The 18,869-nt window shown below is 42.3% G+C and overlaps 2 protein-coding genes across 7 annotated transcripts; one reads left to right on the top strand and one right to left on the bottom strand.

Annotated features, from left to right (window-relative positions):
* Positions 1-800: 800 nt before the first annotated feature.
* On the bottom strand, positions 801-5,272 carry u2af1 (U2 small nuclear RNA auxiliary factor 1). The gene is made up of 8 exons (XM_049027671.1): positions 5,133-5,272; positions 4,318-4,405; positions 3,703-3,769; positions 3,336-3,385; positions 2,599-2,697; positions 2,141-2,274; positions 1,877-1,969; positions 801-1,290 (listed from the first exon to the last, which is right to left on the bottom strand). The coding sequence occupies exons 1-8, from the start codon at positions 5,174-5,176 to the stop codon at positions 1,125-1,127; spliced, it is 741 nt and encodes a 246-aa protein (XP_048883628.1). The 5' UTR covers positions 5,177-5,272; the 3' UTR covers positions 801-1,124.
* A 4,190-nt stretch (positions 5,273-9,462) lies between these two features.
* LOC125743061 (B- and T-lymphocyte attenuator-like) lies at positions 9,463-18,649 on the top strand. 6 transcript variants are annotated; one of them, XM_049015722.1, is made up of 7 exons: positions 9,828-10,103; positions 15,507-15,620; positions 16,238-16,573; positions 16,684-16,722; positions 16,911-17,030; positions 17,136-17,176; positions 17,279-18,649. In XM_049015722.1, exons 1-7 carry the CDS (start codon positions 10,028-10,030, stop codon positions 17,636-17,638), a joined length of 1,086 nt encoding a protein of 361 aa, XP_048871679.1. In that variant the 5' UTR covers positions 9,828-10,027; the 3' UTR covers positions 17,639-18,649. The 6 variants fall into 6 exon arrangements, with proteins under 6 accessions (XP_048871694.1, XP_048871662.1, XP_048871687.1 ...); XM_049015714.1 differs by having other exon boundaries at positions 9,829-10,103; positions 16,908-17,030; XM_049015705.1 differs by having other exon boundaries at positions 9,814-10,103; positions 16,911-17,176.
* Positions 18,650-18,869: the final 220 nt, after the last annotated feature.

Below are 18,869 nucleotides of genomic sequence, written 5' to 3'. Positions count from 1 at the left end.
AATCACTCGCTTCATCTGATTACATTTTATTGATGGAAAGATTTCCTAAGAATCAGGGACCACCTAGTTAGGCCACTCGGGTCTCGGAATCCAAATTTAGGGGTTTGGAGCCCAACGCAAGTCACTACATGCCGGACAGGATTTCAGTCCTAGTCTCTTAAGATCACACCCAGCATTTTACACTAACTTTCGTTCGCAGTTTTCCCATCAATTATATAAATTCTTAAGATTTTTACTCATTCCTGACACACGACTGCTATATGCATTTTCATATTTACACATTAAGGATTCTTTAACGTTATACCGTTTAAAAATAACGCAACTGCTTTAAAACGGAAAGTGTTCTCCACAGTGAAATGCGTAACACCTTCCAAGATATCAGTAAAAAAAAAAAAAAAAAACGCTTAAATCTATAGCGGTATTCGAAAAATGGATATGGTTAGGCATGATGCGATTTCATGCTTTCCGGGCATATTTAACAATTCAATTAATATATAATCTCAAAGTAACTCGGGCTTAGACTCCACAAATTAAAGTTTAAATCCTGCCAGGTCCTCTCCAACTGTCTAATTTCGAGTCTTAGATTACCAAAATGTCAGACCAGCAGTGAAATTTTAAGTGAAACTCTTTAAAGTGTGATTTCCACATGTTCCATGTCTTCGTGGTTTAAACAGCGCACAGAGCTTTCACAGAAATGATTCAGCAATCTCTTCAAAGGGGAGGATGGGGAGGGAAATATCGGCCAAGAGCAAGAAGCAGAACGGCTTTGTAACCAGGACACACAGGAAACCAGACCGAGATGGATGCCAGCACTTAGACGGCTCACAGGAAGATTTATTTAATAAGACACAGATTCATGGCTTGCAACATAACCCCCTCACCCCTGGGACACAAGATCCCACTATACAAAAAAATCCTCGTGAAATTCAGAACTTGAATTAAAAAGAAAAGCTCACTATGGAATCACTACAAAGATGTTTATTAAGAAAGCAGGCTCTTTTCTTAAAAAAAAAACAAACAAAAAAATGAGGGGGAAAAAAAGTGGATTCGACACATCAAAGGGGTTTTGGTTGTTGGGAGACGACACTTGGCTGGTGGACTGGGGCCGGACTGACCAGACCACTTCAGAAGCGCCCCGAACGTTCGCGGTCTCTTGACCGCCGACGTTCCCGGTCACGGCCGCCGCCTCCGCCGCCACCACCACCACCGCCGCCGCCGCCGCCGCCCCCACGCCCACCTCGGTCCCGGGAGCGAGAACGCCGTTCGCGGGAACGGGAGCGAGAGCGATGTCTGGAGGCACAGAGAAAGGCAAAGATAAATCCAAGGACACAAAGCAAAACAAGATCTGAAAGTAAGAGCTCATTCCTTTTTTTGCAAGCAAAACATTTTAGCAGTGCATCATGTACGGCTGCATACACACAACAGTACTGGCAGCAAATCAGCTTGCTGACCCATGACCACACCACTGAATTACACAAATGCTTCCCGATTTAACATGCAGAACTATGCATTTTCCCAGTACTGCCGCAAAAGCAATGTGCGTCGAGTACATAGCATCGTCTCATCGCATACTAAGTGTTGCACTCAATATCTATTTTACTTAACACAGCATGGATGAAGGATACGCTTGTGGTAAAAGTTGGAACCGATTAAAAACAGTCGTACATACTTGCTTTGAGTGCATATGCTTCAAAATATAACAGAGTGCATTTGTAGTGTCACACATTTGGATTTAATGTACTTTTATCAATATCACACAGCTGATTCTCCGTTAGTCTTAAAATACAGAATACGCTGCATAGTTGAAAAAAGAAAGTACAAGCTGGTTTTAAACACACAAATGTGTCATGGTAACACAGCCAGGGAGCAGCCTTACCTTTTCCTGCGCCGGCCATACAGTTCTCTACGAAGCTCTCGAGAAATGGGCTTCAGGTGCATGAAGTTACAAAATCCACCTCGAGTGCACTCCCTGCAGAGCAAACGCGGTACTGCAATCAAAACTATGACAGCACTAAAACTGCAGCCCTGTATACCTGGAGAGCTTGATATGCTATAACCCATTCGCAGGACCAGGCACAGAGGTTATCTAGGAAAGCGGGAGTCTATAGTCAAGAAGCATGCAGGGAGGAATGGCACTGACCCCATCTCATACTGACGACAGCAGGCTTCTCTGAAGTCTGTTACAGGTGAGAGTTCGGCATGGATTGGCTGACCATTGAACCAGCGGTTGTTGAGGTCCATGACGGCCTTCTCCGCATCCTCCTCACGGCGGAACTGTGGAAGCATCAGACGATCAGCAGTGACCAAGCAGAGACCTCAGCAGCTCTTATAATGCAACAAACCAAATTCACTTCCTGCTATTGCGAAAGCTGTCTTTCGTCACTTCAATATCCTGGCTTTTAATGTCAGTTTTCTATACTGTCTGCATGTCTAAAGAGTCAAAAATCTCATTTGAGGGGAAAAAATTTGAAAATGAGAGCTTAAGTGAACATACCAAAAGGGACAGGCATGACGTGTGCTGTAATGCTATGGAGATTAAAAACTCTATGGGGTTTTTATGGCGATAAAAACCTTCAATATCAAACGGCCACAACTCACCTTAACATACACATTTCCAACCAGATGGTCTCCCAAGTTATCACACACGTTCATCTCCTCCACCTCTCCATACTTTTCCTCCATTTCTGTGAAGACCTCCTATGAAGGGGAGGAAAAAGTGCATAAAGGTAACACAGCAGCGGTTAGTTGCTAAAAGGACCAGAAACACAGCTGCCTGTTTCCTATAATGAACCTCAACAATACAGACCCAATAATTTTACTAAAATAAGATGATATCAATGGGGCTCTGCTCCATAAACTCTTACTTGCAGTCTTCCACATTCATGGATTTCAACTCTGCTTTCAATACAATTATCCCACTCAAGCTGTTCAACATTTTAATGGACACCAAGCCAACAACATGCCATTTGACACTAGACATCCTGACACGCAGTCTCCAGGCAGTCTGGGAGAAGGCACACATATCTGATATATCTCTCAGCACTGGAGCACAATGGGGCTGTGTACCCTGCACACTTTTCTCTATTCATGAATGGCTTTACATACAGAAACATCTCAATAACCAGTCTCATTATCATCAATCCCCAGTCTCATATCAGGTGACAACATATCACAGCACTGACTGGAAATGGACAGATCTGTCACCTACTATGCTAGTAGAAAGCAATCACTCTGCATCAGTAAAATGCTGGAGATCACTGTTAACTTCAGGATGACAAACAATAGCCTGCCATTGATCGGTGAATAGACGACACAAACCCAGTCAAATTCCTCACCTCAAAGAACTCGTCATAATGCTCCTGCATCTCCACGTCGCTGACCGCAGCTAGAAAACAGAAGGAACAGCATGAACTCATGCAGGTTGAAAAGTGGAAGCAGTGACACGCAGTCTGACATTGGTGCTTTAAAGAGAGTTTACATTAAAACCAAACACATGGACCGCAGATGGACAGCACAATGACAAAGATGAATCTAATCTCATTTCAACTGACTGTCTAAACATCTGGAAGCTCAAGTCTCAGAAGTGGCCCTGAAGGGAACCTTAACCACGCATGTGACTTTCTTCAAGGATAAGGGACAGTGGTGTTGAACAACTGCGCACACTAACAAAACAGAACCCGGTAAACAAAGGGAAACACTTACAGCGTAACCCGTCAGCAGACTGCGCGGTATTTTGAGGGTTGCGGTAAATATTCAGGAGGGCGATAGTCTGAAACAAAAACAGGGTTGAGAGATGATGTTAAGATACTTCGATTTGGTAGAAGCAGCTTCAGTGTGTCTGGAGAATCAGACGGTGGAGAAGTACACCGACGAAACCTGCTCACAGTTGGAACAGACCATAAACCCACAAACACAAAAAAGGCTCAGCTAAAGTCATGGGGCTTCCCCATGATAGTAGGGTTTTGACCATGTTCTATAAGACTTTAAAGTACTTGGAGAAGTGAGGCAAGTGGGAACTTCCTGGATTCTTGCAGTAATTCAAACTTGAAGCAGAGCAATTCTCACAAGCCCACGAATTCTCAGGCTAAGCACATTCTTATACCCCATATGTGTAAATCACTGGCTCTTCCAGTGTAGTTCAGAGGAACAAGTGATCATGGAATAAAGCAGATGTGGTACACATGCAGAAGATCTTGAAAAGCAGTGTTTTTTTGTTAAGGGGCAAAATGCGTGCATACTTGGGGTCCCGTAAAGCTCAAGGCGGCCTATGCAGAATGTGACCGTGATTTACGGGGCCTCAGTACGGCAGAGACCCACCTGGCTGAACGTCGGCTTGTTGTGCAACCTGGAGCAGCGGTCTCCATGGCGACAAGCCCCGATCTTGAAGTAAAAAGAGCAGTTGACTCTAGAAAAAAAATCAGGTTAAGGATTGTTACAGATGTAGGTCATGCATATCCGGACATCAGAAAACCGGAGCACGCCACGCTAATGGTCCTGCATGCAGTCTCATTCATTCCCTCGCTCAAAAATAATGTTTCAGAATTAAATGCATAACGGACACCAGCTAGTCGCTTACATCTGTAGGACAAGGTATTTGTATTGCACATCCATCCATTTGTAAAACGTCTGCGACGGAGCGCGGCGAGGCACAAGAACGCTTTCAGCGTCTTCGGTGCTACATGCTAATGCTACAATGCTATATGCTAACGCTATACGCTACGTCTAATACTAAGCTAACACTACGTGCTACATGCTACCGGGCTGGTTAACGCGAAACAAAAGAGCCAAGCCGGCCACATTAGCCTGACGGCCACCGCGCTAGAATTGCGCCATTTACCTGGTGACTGCACATCACCCGCTTTCTCGTTGACCACCAGCGCACTGGGGCCAGATTTCGCACACCGGGCGGCATTCCCGACCGAGTTGGCCCACGTTTAGCTCAGTAGCTTCGCATATGTGCCGTATTCTCCCCGATCTGATTCAGCCAGCGCCAGCGACACTCATTCAAGCTAAACAGCAGCCAGCCGCCTCTCTCACACACACAAATTTGCCAGCAACAAACCCTAGAGTTTGTGACCCACTAACTTGGTTTTAATACCCAAGAATACATGCAGTACGGCAATTTAACTTACTTGTCTTTTTCTGTGCCGAAAATGGACGCCAAGTACTCCGCCATCTTGGTCACTTCAGGCCTCACACGAGTCTGCGCTTTACGTCACTAAAGGGCGACTTCCCGCCTGTGCGCCCCCCAAGGGAAACCCGCTGCTGCTGCGCTCTTCTTCGTAATTCAAACTAGGGATGCCATCGTCGTCATCATCACCACTAATACCATCTATTATTATTATTATTATTATTATTATTATTATCATTATTATTATTATTATTATTATTATTATTATTATTATTATTATTAACCATCAAGTCGTTGTCGACTCCAGTCTTTCCAAAAGGCATATTCGTCCTGATTACCGAGTCCACCATTACTGTTGCTGGTCGTACCCTTTTACCTTCCTCCAGTGCTGGGTCTGTCTTTTAGTCCATTGTCTGTCATGATATGTTGCATGTAAGACCACTCAAAAAAAATGGTTCTCGTCCTTTTTTTGGAGGGGGTGGGTAGGGCGGGCGGGATTTTTTATTTTTATTATATATATTTTTTTTTTTACAAATTTTGATTGACTGTTTGGACTTTCAAATATGTAACAAATACATATTTCAAAATACATACCGAAGAGAGCAGGCCTACTTAGTACGCCTCAGTTCTTCCAGTTTGTTGCGTTTCAAATATATTAAATGTAATGTAAACAAGAATGTAAATTGTTCCTTGTTCCTATGTTTGTTATAGCTTAGTTATAGTTTTTTCTTTTGTAACTTTTTACAGAGTATGAGTATTTATGTGTATTTATATAGTTACAATACAGTATCACTCATAGCTATTTTGCACTATTATTTTCTTCACCTTACCTTTACTCCTATTGTTGCACTGAGCACTGAGCATGTAAAGGACAAAAGAATTTCCCTCGGGATAAATAAAGTATTTTCTTATCTTATCTTATCTTGATCCATGTGTATCTCATAAATGCCTTCGCCAACTATGGATTTGGATACTTTATGCTGATGTTTCATTCGTGAATATAAAAATGATACTATTTGAAACCAATATTCTGTTTGTCATTCTCATTCTAAATGAACAACCAAGATTTTAAAATATATATATCTAGAAAGAAAGTGTATTAAAACGTTAAAACACGAGGAATTTACAAAATACAGGAACCTGAATGGTTGAATAAGGAAATGCAACTCTACAAACAAGTACTTAAGAACATGTACCACATCACTTCCCCAGATTTAAATCTTTGCACCAGCCCATCTCAGGTAGAGACAAATTTAGGTTCATGAAACCATTCCAAGACCAGGATTGTGGATCAATCGTCGATGTGGAATGCGCGGGAAATTCAAATTTCGTCATTCTTGTGCATTTTCCATGCGATTTTAACGAAATAAAAAATAATTCGGGTCGGAGGCATTTCGGCGGGTCGGGAGGGGACGAGAACCATTTTTTAAGTGGCCTAAGTAATAGGAATGCTTTTAGAATTCGTCCATTTCTAAATCCTTTACCAGCCTGGAGCCACTTCACATTTTTAGTATTCCGTCCTGACTGTGGCTTAATGTGGGGAGAAGGGGCTTTAATGATCAGCTTGCAGAACAACAGCATTAAGCAACGTTTCCACATATTTTTGTACAGATTGAAATTTGATAGATTATATGCTTCTTGCAGTGGTTACCAATGTTGCCTCACACCCCCTGGGACCGGAATTCCAATCTCCCCCCTGGCTCGTTTACATGTCATTGTGGAGTTTCCTCCTGGTTCTCCGCCCTCGCACACGCAAAGTCCAAAAACATGCTAAGGTCGACCAAGGTATTAAGGTCGTATGTATATGTGGTTCAGCGGGCTGCCTGTGTCTCTATTCGTATGGTCGCTGGTTCCGGGTGCTGTCTGGCCCTCTCAAATATATACATAACTTTGGATAAAACGTGTGCCAATTCAGTGAAATGTAAACAAAATGAATGCGGAGTTGTCTAATTACAATAACCAATATTACCATAATACAACAACATGGGGTGTATTCTATATTATCTCCGCGAGAGGGAGACATTTACACAATAACGCGATAGAATTACAAAACAGTACGTCATAGGAATAAATATATTGATGCGTTTTGTGTCCAGTGTGGGATCCCTGTGACTCATAGAAGTGCCAGAAATCAAAGCGTGGGTGGGCCGACAGAAAATCAGGTGGGCCAGACCCGTAACGATTTACTAGGTGACAAAGCCACACTACGGGCTACAGTTTTTTCCGTTTTAAAATGATTCACAGCCTCACTATGACCAAATGAAGAAAATGAAAGAAAAATCAATTTGGCTCTCGGCAGTACTTTTCCTTTGACTGATCTAAGCACGCACTCTGTATCGCTCGCTGTGACAGGGTACTAGCCCATGACAGGGTACCAGGGCATACACATAGTCATAGAAACACTCTTGAACCTAAACTAAATCTTTGGACTTTAGGAGAAAATCTATGCAAACCCAAGAACATATGGGATGCGAAGCCACAGTCTCAGGAATTAAGTACTAAATTAAATCCTGAATATGTATTTTCAGCCTGAGGGGAATGCTCTTGAGACCATTTGAGAAGGAAACTATTTAACCTGCACAAGAATTAATCTGAAGTCTGCAAACAATTTTTTAATCTTTGCATTTAATAGGCCAATCCCTATTGGATGTTTGGTGTTGCTGCTTTAATGTAATTCCCTCTTGATGATTAATAAATCGAATATTTATTAATAGCCTTCATGTGTTACAGAATTAAATTTTTTAAAGTAGCTGGATTAAACAGTAACTGCAGCAACTGGGGGGGTTAAGGGCTTTGCTTAAGGGCCCAGCATCCTAACGTTCCGAGCTTCACACCGTCCTTGAAATCATGATTATCAGCCATGCACACTGAAAGACACGGAGACTTGTCTTCTTCACCTACAACATTGCTGTGAGCTGGGCTCCTGGCCAGCACAATATGAAATCAAAACTTGTGGTGGTATTATCGATTTTTGGTGTTTGGCAGAGCTTCAACGACATGCCCTCTTTATGAATGAATATAAAATGAATTACTATATATTTTGTGTGTATTTGGATCAGTGCTGCTAAACTTAGTGGTAAGACTGCATTGTACGTCAATTTGGATGAACGTGGGGTGTTCGATTATCTGATACAAGCTGAACTGGTTATTTGTGACTTGGCCCAATATTAAAAAGAAACGGATGCACTTATACTTGCATAATTAATATTTAGTTTCCATTTTATCTATATTACAAATCTTGAAACAGGACAAAATTACGAATAGGCTGAGACAGGCTGCACGCGAAACTATGAAAATATGACAACTGACCTCTTGACAGCACGTAGCAATATTCACAATATGTTATAAAAGGAAGCGATGACTATTTGTTGAATGCTACATGTCTAGGGGAAGCAAAGAGGTTCGTGTGAAAGGTTTCATACGTGAAGTGGTTATTAGATAACTGGAGTCGGCGTATGAAGTGGTTAGCAATTAAAGTGGTCAGCTTGTGAAGTGTTTAGGACTTGATAGCATGAGCCAGTGAAGCAAGAATAAGGAGAGAATGAAAGCGAGTCGTCTGTTGGACATCATCATCTTGAGGCATTATCATCAGCCTTATCAATGACAGCTACCAGTGAGAGTCACTGATACCTACCAGCGAGAGTCACTGATGCCTACCAGCGAGAGTCACTGATGCCTACCAGCGAGAGTCATTGATGCCTACCAGCGAGAGTCATTGATGCCTACCAGCGAGAGTCACTGATGCCTTCCAGCGAGAGTCACTGATGCCTACCAGCGAGAGTCACTGATGCCTACCAGCGAGAGTCATTGATGCCTACCAGAGAGAACATCGATGACACCTACCAGCGAGAGCATCAGTAACAGCTACTAGTGAGATTGCGTGTTAACAAATCACTTTCTTGCACGAAATATTAATCAATGTGGGGAGAGAGACAGGTTGCTACTACTAGAAATTTGTCACTGTCTTTAAGTCTGTCACTACTGATTCACCCTGTACACGCACAAGACCATGGCAGAGCAATACACTACACTGGTTTGATTGACCGCATAACTATGAGTCACAACCTAAAACTCCCCCATATGATATAGCTTACTGACATAATGTCAGATTATCACATGCAGGCCCGTGACTTCCAATTCTCAGCCCTAGGTATCAACAATGTTAATGCGGCATGCCTTAACTGTGATGTCATCCATCTATTTATTTTACTCAGTGCAGGGTGACGGTGAATCTGGCGCCTGTTCCTTCGCACACAGGTCACAAGGGCAGTGGAACACCCCCCATGCTGGACACAAATGACACACATTCACACGCTATGGCTAATTAAGAGACACGAAAAGCACATTTCTAACCGGTTCAAGGGAACGTGTCACTCCTGCACGGTGATATTATGTTGGTCGCCAGTAGCCTGAGATATGGGTTCTCCCGGCATCTGATGTCTGATTCTGCCGGTCAACCTTAGACCACTTCCTGAAATGTTGCTTTAGGTGTTACGCTAAAGTCATATCTCCACATGGTGAAGTGCAGAGGACCGCCGCACAGCCAGAGTCTTTAACACGAGTGAAGGTGACCACGTGAACTTTAACACTAGTTTTAAATGTAACATACACATACGCAGGTAAATGAATTTATGAAATGAGGAAGTGCTTGAGTGAAGGAAATGAAACCACATGTTAGAGTGACAGAGAAGGGGGTTGAACCACACATTTCCACCGTCAGAACTGAAGGTTAGAGGAACTCTGCATCAGTAGCTCTAAAATGCTGGATCCTCACTGAGCGACACACACATGCACACACACAGTCTAATAGCTAAAGGGGTGACTTACCAGCACTGAAGTGAAGTGGTCCTCAAAGCCATCACCGGTGGATGGAGGCAGGACACCCCAGCTTCTGATATGGAGAATCCGTGGCCAGACATCACCCACCTGGTCTTATTTTTCCTGCTGCTCTGTGTGCATCGTGGAATCTCCGGTAAGTTTTTCTGATGGTCTGAATTTTTATAGAGGTGTAAAGATTTGCTTCAAGTTAACCATAAAATCTTTTATTTCCGTTCATACCACATAGTTCAAATCCCAGGGGGCAGAATTTCGCAAGCAGCTTAACTGGATTTGATTTCATAACTACACAGAGGTTTAAAAAGGTCGACGTTTAAAATATGAATAAGATTAATTTGGTGAAAGGATTTAGTATGTATGTAATGAGCAAAAATTGTGGATTTATTTATTATTGTGTTCTCGGTTTGTCACAAAAGGCTGGAGAACTGACCACTTAACGCTGAGGTCAGTAATAAAGGGGTCAATGCTGACAATCATTTGCTATTTTGAGACTACTGGTTACTGTCGAAACGAAACAGTTTATGCAACCTTGACAAGAACCAATTTCTATGCAATGATAAAGTGATATAAAAAAAAGTAGAAAACATCTGGGGAGATTTATCATAAGCATCGTGGAAAATTAGGTAATTTTAGCATCTAGTTAGAAATTAATATAAATTAACCTGAGATTCCTGTTTACACAATCAGAGCGAACAAAAAACAACCCTCCCGTCAGATAGGGCAAGATACAGGGGAGTATAGAGCATCGCAAACAGGAAGTCTGAGATACCTCCACCCCAGATACCCTCTGCTTCACATGGGGGGTCTTCACAAAGAGCCCCGTTTGGGTTGGTGTAGAGTAGCTGTTACATAAACAGCCCTTCATCCTGATTCCGTCGCATGACACACCCATTGTCTACCCGGGTAAATGGGTAACGCGGTACACAAGTTATACAAGTTAAAGGCTAACTAGTTTTTTTCATTAAATGTAAAAATATATGCTAAAAATCTTTGTTTACGTTGATTCCTGAGGGATTCTCCCAATCTTTTATTGGATGCTTATTTTTAATAATTAGGAAAAGCCTTGTTTTGTACATAGTGGGGGTTACTCGGTGATGTTTAACTATCTATTCAGGCAAGACTTAGTTACCGGATAACTGGTGCTATCTGTGAGTGAAATCTCTCTAATAGTTTACCCACGTCAAATTATTAATGTGTGCAGAAATATTCATTTTTATCTGCAAATGACATCAGACTAGCCAAAACTTTTCCAAGAGATTGTTCTATGTGGTTTCCTGCTGGTAACTGATTGACAGAGATGTGATGTAGAGACGACATCGTCACTAAATGCTCTGCATTGTGGACTGAATCTTTGTCATTTTGCGCAGCAGGTGCAACAACATACAATATGCTAAGCTATGCTTACATACAGACATATGAAATATAAAGGATGATGTCATATAAATGGTATAATATTAAGCACGATAAATATCAAATTAAATATAATGGATATCAAGCATACATATGCAAACATACATTTCCGCGTTTATTAGGTTCCGCTGCTTGTTAATGGAGGCAACTTGCCCTAATAAACAACAAATCATTTGGCTGCAACTGAATACACGCAGCATAAAGACATAGATAATAGGGCCACAACTGCAATGACTAAAGACACGTGATCAAAATCATTTTCCTAGGGTTTATAGTCCTGGTGCCAGATGTAATGGTTTGCAGCATAACAAAGACGGACGCCTTCCTGAGTTCTTCACTTACTGCGGTGTCTGCAGTGTCTGCAGTGTACAGTGCGATAAGCAAAACAAATAAAGTCAACAGCAGCAGCTCTTTGGGGGAAGCGCTTAGCTAATGGGAGAAGTGGAAGGAGAACGGCCAGACTTCTTAAAGCTATCAGAGAAGCCAAACGCAAAAAAATAACGGGTCACTGCGGAAAGGCATCCCTGAATGTGCAAACAATCTGCCCTTGGAGCAGCTCGCGAGGCACCTGATGCTAGTTACTGTAGATGGCCTGTAGAGTGCAGATACACATAAATAACTATCTAAGCAAAGACTAAAGATATGAAGTCACAGTAAAAAAAACTGTGCCTTCAGGTATGAAACATATTACACAGCAACTGTATGACATGAATATGATATATAATGCTGGTAAGAACAGTGCAATAGTAATTATGTTGTAATGGATAGTAAATGGAGGGTTTACCTCAGTGTCTGGTTCAGTCTGGTAATGGCCCAGAGAAAAAAGGAACTGGTGCAGACCAGAGGTCCGCTACTGAGCTACGACGTTTCGATCTATACGGAGGGGACCATCGAAGACAAGATAAAAGAATTTGGACAGGAGTGTGATGTGTATGACTGTGGGAGTGCTGTTACCGGGTCCAGGTGGGCTCTCGATGCCTGCTGTTTAACACGTCCAGAGTGAATGCAGACTATATGTACAATGATTTGTCCTCGTCTCTTGGCCTTAATCTGAATGAGGCATCATGTATCGATCCTGCAATTAGTATTCGTAGGGTGATATATGAACACAGACGTTATATACATAATATTCTAAATAAAATTAAGTACATTAGGTGCATGTGTGAGTTACTGGTGTGTGAGTGACTGGTGTGTGAGTGACTGGTGTGTGAGTGACTGAAGTGTGAGTGACTGGTGTGTGAGTGAGCCCTGCAACCCATCCTGGTTTGTTCCCTGCCTTGCACCCATAGCCTCTGGGATAGGCTTTGGACCCCCGCGACTCTGTTTAGGGTAAGAAAATGGATGGATGGATGGATGGATGGATGGATGGATGGATGGATGGACATTAGTAATTAGAATTCAGCTACATCTTCAGGGATTGCAAGAGGTCAAACATATTAGGTTGAATATTTTTTAAAATTAGGATATGTCTTTTCCCATTTGATATTCAGCACAAGCACATAAACATAACATATTTATTGTTACTATATTTGGTGAGACGAAAAAGAGGATGTTCTATCACTCACAAAATGTCACAAATATAAAGGAACGAAAAATGGCTTCTGCCTTTGCTAGGCAAACAGCCACAGTTAGAACATGCGAGTAATTTATAATAAAAAACGAAGAAAAACGTGTTTTTACCAAAAAATTAAAATGCGATAAAATACTTTTTAGTTGTTAGCTGAGTAACAGTTAACTCTGGTTTTACAATCTGCATACAATTGACGCAATATACATGCATACAAGTTTTTTTTTCAACAAAAGTTACAACACGCTAAGCAAAAGTTTGCAAACGATGTGATTCATTGTTCACACGAAGACAAAAACAGAAAATGACAAAGCTTTCCGGAGGATGATGTCACTTGTGAGCAGTGTGGTGTATGTACACTCTCAGGAAAAAAGGTAAATATTTGTACCTTGTCACTGGGGCTGTACCCTCAAGCGTCTGCCAATTGTACCCTTAGCTATAGATAATTGTACCTTTTATGGTACAGAAATTTCTGCACCATTGATGGTACATTAAGGCTGTTTGTACCTTAGGGATGTTCCTCAGAGTCCATTTCTGTACCTTAAAAGGTACAAAGGTGTGATGATACTGAGCGGTTGCCGTATATTGAAGGTTGGTGCCTTTTCTTTCACCTGGACAAACCACTAATTTATGATAAACCGCCTGGACGCCCAGACAGGAGCCCAAAAAGAGGAAACCAAGACTTATGGTAACACTATGCTTAGGAAAAGCTGTTAAACTGTGTGTATAGTTATTTCTCACACACATTATCTTTGACATCTCTATTGACATTTTTGATGGTATTTTAAGGTGGAAAAATGTGCGTGGTATTTTAGGGATAGGAAATAAACAAGATGCACCGACTAAATAAGTTCCTTAATTGTTGTATAATATATGAAAGTCACTTTGGGGAAAAGCGAGATTAAAGGGTTCAGATGAAAAGCTGCTTAGCGAATGGAGCTTCTCGCAGCTGCCGGTGACTGGTGAGGGGGCTTTGGTCGCCATCGCGCGCACATCCTCTAGCTGTGCTGCTGGGGGATTACGGTAAATGTTCTTCAACTTTCACAAACCCACATGGGTGAAATTTCACGACCGTATGTTTTATTTAATACAAAGAGGGGCTTTTTCCCAACCACAGCCTGTCTGAAGACAAAAATCAGTTAGTTCTTTGGATCGTACATCTTGTATGGTCAATTTCCCTAAACTCTGCGTAGGCCTAGTTGAGTTTTTTGAAAGACTTATTCCGTGAAATAACTTTCAGATCTGTATTCATCTCTGTGGGTTTTGCATTGACGTCTAAGGTATCTCACAGTCACAATCATTTAATTCCTGCCGATTTAATTACTTTGCATTAAATTGGATGTTACTTACAGTAGTCTGTTTGTTTCATCAGCTACACCCAGCAGCAATTAACACAGTTTAATTAGCCTAATTGATCAAACACAAACACTGTGATTACCATGTGGAACGATCCGTAGCCTCAAACAGATTTATTATGAATATAAAGCATTACTAAATGTTATTGCCCTCGGTTATACTAGCCTTAAGTAAGCATCGGTGACATAACGAGAGTTAATTGCCAATTAGATTTAGAAGATTATCATTCGATTTGTTTGTTGGCATAACTTCCGATATGCATTATGTTTTGGGTTATGGTAATGTCTGTTTGCCTGTTTGCAGTATCGTGATTTCCGAGTGCATCCTAATTACAGCAACATTAAACCAAGTTAAACAATTGTGAAACACAAGTGAAATCCTCTTTTCTCTAGTATGCATCTATCCATCATCCTTCCATCCATCCATCCATCCATCTTTCCATCCATCCATCATCCTTCCATTCATCCATCCATCATCCATTCATCCATCCATCATCCTTCCATCCATCCATCCAACATCCTTCCATCCATCCACCTTCCATAAGCACTTATCCAATACTGAGCCTGAGTGATTCAGGAGTAATGGCACACTATTCCATCACATGGCACACATACAGGTACAGCCACATACTAGAGACAAAATATAGAAACTAATTTGCCTAATTGTTTATTTTTGGGCTCTGAGAAGAAAAATTTGTGCCCTGGGGAAATCTACCGAAACACAGGAAGGACAAACAAAAATCCACCTGCACAGCTAGAGGTCTGTGGTGAAACTGCTACTTCTGCTGCTCTTGTCTGGTATTAAATTCAAGCAAGTAGTTTTCACTCTTGTTCCACGCTTGGTCGTACGTACTGGGACTGGACTGCAGAAAGAGGACCGAGAGACTTCGGCACCACGACTGCTGCTTTCCACGTGTAGGGGACTGATACCAAATCACGGGGAAGGCACTGCATGCTAACTGTGGAAACTATGATGTGGATGGTCATCAGCAGGTGTAATTGCGGTGTGGGGGGGGGGGTCGTATGGGGGGGGATTGGAAGGCAATATGTCCAGCAACTTAAAGTCTGCTAGACAGATCATCGTGGGGGGGGGGGGGGGGTTTACCACCCCTGCAGGTCACCTACAGCAGGCGGTGCTGCAGGACAACCGCAAAAACCATCAGGGAGCCCAGCCACGCTCTGCTCACCCTGCTACTGCCCCCTGCAGGCCACATACCCCAGATGGTGACGGAGGAGAACCACACAAATCATCAGGGATCCCAGCTGCCTTCTGTCCCTCCTGCTACCGTCATGCAGACAGTATTGCAGCCTCAGGCACCAGGTGACCAGGATGCTGAACACTGGCTAATATCAGGCCCCCCCCAGGACACCACCTCCAGTCCCAATGCACTAGTAAAATCCCTGGTTGTTGGTAGTTATTGCACCTAGAGTCTGTCTCTTTGTTCTGCGGTATACTGTATTTATACTGTATTTATACTGTATTTATACTGTATTTTGTGCTGTGTGTACTGTATTGTGTAGTGTATCTTTTTTGTGTGCATATGTGCAGCACATACAGTTGTGCAGTTACTGTTTTATGTACAGTTTGTATTTAATTAGCGTATTACACTGCTGATGGGGAACTCTAGACCCAAGACCTTCACTCACTAGTTCACTTGCTTTAGTGAAAATAAAAGTAATTTGTTTGATTATGATTTGATTTGAAAGTCTTGATATTAAAGACCAAAAACACCTAATCACACACACACACAGACAGTGAAAACTGTACTTATGTATCTTACACACCACACTGTGGAATCTGCTTTCTTGTTCTCAATACATTTATGATGGTTTAATGGACAATACATTATATCTGCATAATCAGAAATCAAACGTATGATCTTATCTATGTGCTTGATGGTTTTGTTGCCTAATCAGGATATTTCTCCTCTCTTTCAGGATTTGATGATGTTTGTCCTGTAGAGATTCGAGTAGCACGGAACACCATAGCATCAGCAGTGGAAAACTCATCAGTGGCACTTCACTGTCCAGTGAAACACTGTGAACCGAGACCAGCAGTTACATGGTGCAAACTCTGGAGTCCTGCACACTGCGTTACTGTAAATGCAACAGACAACATTAAAATGCAATGGAAATACAGTGAAACTGAGCCAAATACCGGCACCTCAGACCTGATTTTCACACGTGTGTCCATGGGAGATGCTGGTCAGTACAGGTGTGGGGTTTATGGAACTGTGACCATTGTCAGTCATCACATTAATGTCTCTGTCACAGGTAAGAAATCAAATTTTTACGGATGTTTTATTTATTTCTACCCTCCTGACAAACTGTTAGTGGAAATGTCATGACAGGAACATGAACTAAACATCTGTGTACTGCCCCAGATCAACCCCAAGATGGAAACGAAAGTTCTGCTAACACAAGTAAGAACCAGAAAGCAAGAACCTTTTAAATCAAACATTTATTTCCAAATAAAAATGTAATGAAAATGTTATGTAAATTTTTTTAGAAAATCTAATTTTGATATAGCAAAGCAACAAAAATCCTGGTACGTAGCGTGAGCTGCATACAGTCGCCTTACATGAGCTGTCATTTCTGTTTCTGAAAGCAGGAGAACCTAAAACAAAGAACCCTTTCCCGGACCATCCTCACCTCTACATATATGCTGGCATCGCGACACTCGTTGTCATAGTGTTGCTCATTAGCTTCTTTAGTAAAAGAGGATGTCAGGGTGAGTGTTGCACTTGTTCCTGTAGTATTACACTTTACAGCAGCTTCAGTCTTGCCATTTTGCATGTTCTAAATGCCATCTTTTTCTTTTATCTTTTCCTTTCAGGATCAAATCATTCAACAAAAGCAGAGGATGCAGGTATTCAGGTAAAACCAGAATATTATAGCTACTTAATATGTAAGTCATGTAATTTCCTGATTTGCCGAACTGTGTTTGCAGAATTCTGATAGGCTGCCCTCTCTTTCTAGTATTCTGTGATACTGAGGACGCACCAAGCATCTCCACGGCCCAGCATCTCTGACCAGTCCCATAACCTGTACGCCAACCCAGTTAGAATCTCCGGTAATGATGTACACGACAAGCACCCCAACAGGAAGACATCCCGGAAGAAGCAGGAGGCCTCCAGTGAAGCCCCGCCCACCAGGGGCAGTGTGCCCGGCCAGGTGGCCGTAGAGATGGACAGCTCCAGTGCCCACGATGACATGGATCCAAACACCATCGTGTATGCAACGCTCAACTACAGGGCCATGGGGCGAGACCAGAGCCGGGTCTGTGTCCAGCCCCCTGTGGAGGAGCACTCCGAGTATGCATCCATCCGGGTGCAGTGAGTCCTGGATCCCACTGCAGAAGATCATGCAGAATTCCACATTATCTGCCTCTATTTCTACGGGCTTTGCTTTTTAATGCCACTTTTTTTCCGATGAGTAACGATCATGGTAATGGAGGTGGCCAGCCAGCTCAGAGGACGAATTCAGGCACAGAATTCAGCACCCAGCCAGCCAATCAGGAAAGCCGCTCTGACTGTGTCAGGTCACCCACAAGGTGTCTTAGCAAACAGAGAGCATGGACAGGTCTATGGCTTCCCTCCCTGTAGAGCTGATGGTTTTCATACTATGATTCTAACCAGATCGAAGCACTAAGGCAACAAGAAACTGGGTGTTTCTCGTGCAAAGGGTGTGAGCTATTTCCGGCTGAGATCAGCTCTCGCGTATTTCTGCCATTCCGCTTCTCGATGTCATCGGCCGGCCACCAACCTCACGATGACGAAACATCTGAACCTCTTTTCATGCAGCGCTCATGAGAGGTCCTGACGTCTGCACACTGCACGTACTCTATGCAGGTCGCCAATTCCACAGACGTTGTATAAACCCATGATCAGGGCCAGTGGATCAGGAAGGTGGACTTTCCGGCAAGGTGAAGAAGCGAAGCAGAAGATCTAGGCTCCTTCCTACTTTAAGTCCCATCCAAAGAGGAACTGAGATCAACTTGAGATATAGGAATCAGGCCAATGATCAACAGAGAACCTACATTACCAGAGATCTGCTAACATGCCCATTAGCTTTTCTTTGGTGCTGGAGAATTGTTTTTTGCAACCTCTGTTGATTGTAGAGTGTGTCTTTTTAAAATGTCAGTTGATTGCACCCAGTGAGTGTTGGACTAAGATGGACCACAGTAATGATTATATAATTTACCTGAGACTATGCAAATTTTAAATAATGCACTGCTTAAATAGACTTATATGGCTTAAATAGAATTTTATTTGATGCTGATTCTGATCACAATTAATAATGCAATTAACTGCTGTGTATCACTAATAAACATACTTGTGTAACGACAAAGAGAGGAAGTTATTTCTTTGTACAATTTATCAAGGAGTTTCACTGAAGTCATTGTTTTGTTTCCTTTCTCTAAAATGTGGTGAAAATAGCATATTGGTTGCAGCAAAACTAAGTCAAAGACAAATTTCTCATCTCAGTTCCATATGTAAAGGTTGCGAGAAGTTTCTTCACTGCAGACTTTAGCTTCCCATTTGATTTTTCCGCCGAACCATAAACACGC

The sequence above is a fragment of the Brienomyrus brachyistius genome, chromosome 1 (assembly GCF_023856365.1).
Source record: "Brienomyrus brachyistius isolate T26 chromosome 1, BBRACH_0.4, whole genome shotgun sequence".
NCBI lineage: Eukaryota > Metazoa > Chordata > Actinopteri > Osteoglossiformes > Mormyridae > Brienomyrus > Brienomyrus brachyistius.
Note: the sequence above shows the minus strand (reverse complement) of the source record. Positions and strands in the feature narration are given on the sequence as shown.

Bases quoted from the DNA above. Each gene is read 5' to 3' on its own strand.
- u2af1 (XM_049027671.1), bottom strand. From the start codon at position 5,176: ATGGCGGAGTACTTGGCGTCCATTTTCGGCACAGAAAAAGACAA. The intron at 3,386-3,702 runs GTAAGTGTTTCC...TCTGTTTTCTAG, and splicing joins GTCTGCTGACGGGTTACGCT to CTGCGGTCAGCGACGTGGAG. The intron at 1,970-2,140 runs GTCAGTGCCATT...TTTGCTCTGCAG, and splicing joins TGTCGTCAGTATGAGATGGG to GGAGTGCACTCGAGGTGGAT.
- LOC125743061 (XM_049015695.1), top strand. From the start codon at position 10,028: ATGGAGAATCCGTGGCCAGACATCACCCACCTGGTCTTATTTTTCCTG. The intron at 16,574-16,683 runs GTAAGAAATCAA...GTACTGCCCCAG, and splicing joins CATTAATGTCTCTGTCACAG to ATCAACCCCAAGATGGAAAC. The intron at 17,177-17,278 runs GTAAAACCAGAA...CTCTCTTTCTAG, and splicing joins CAGAGGATGCAGGTATTCAG to TATTCTGTGATACTGAGGAC.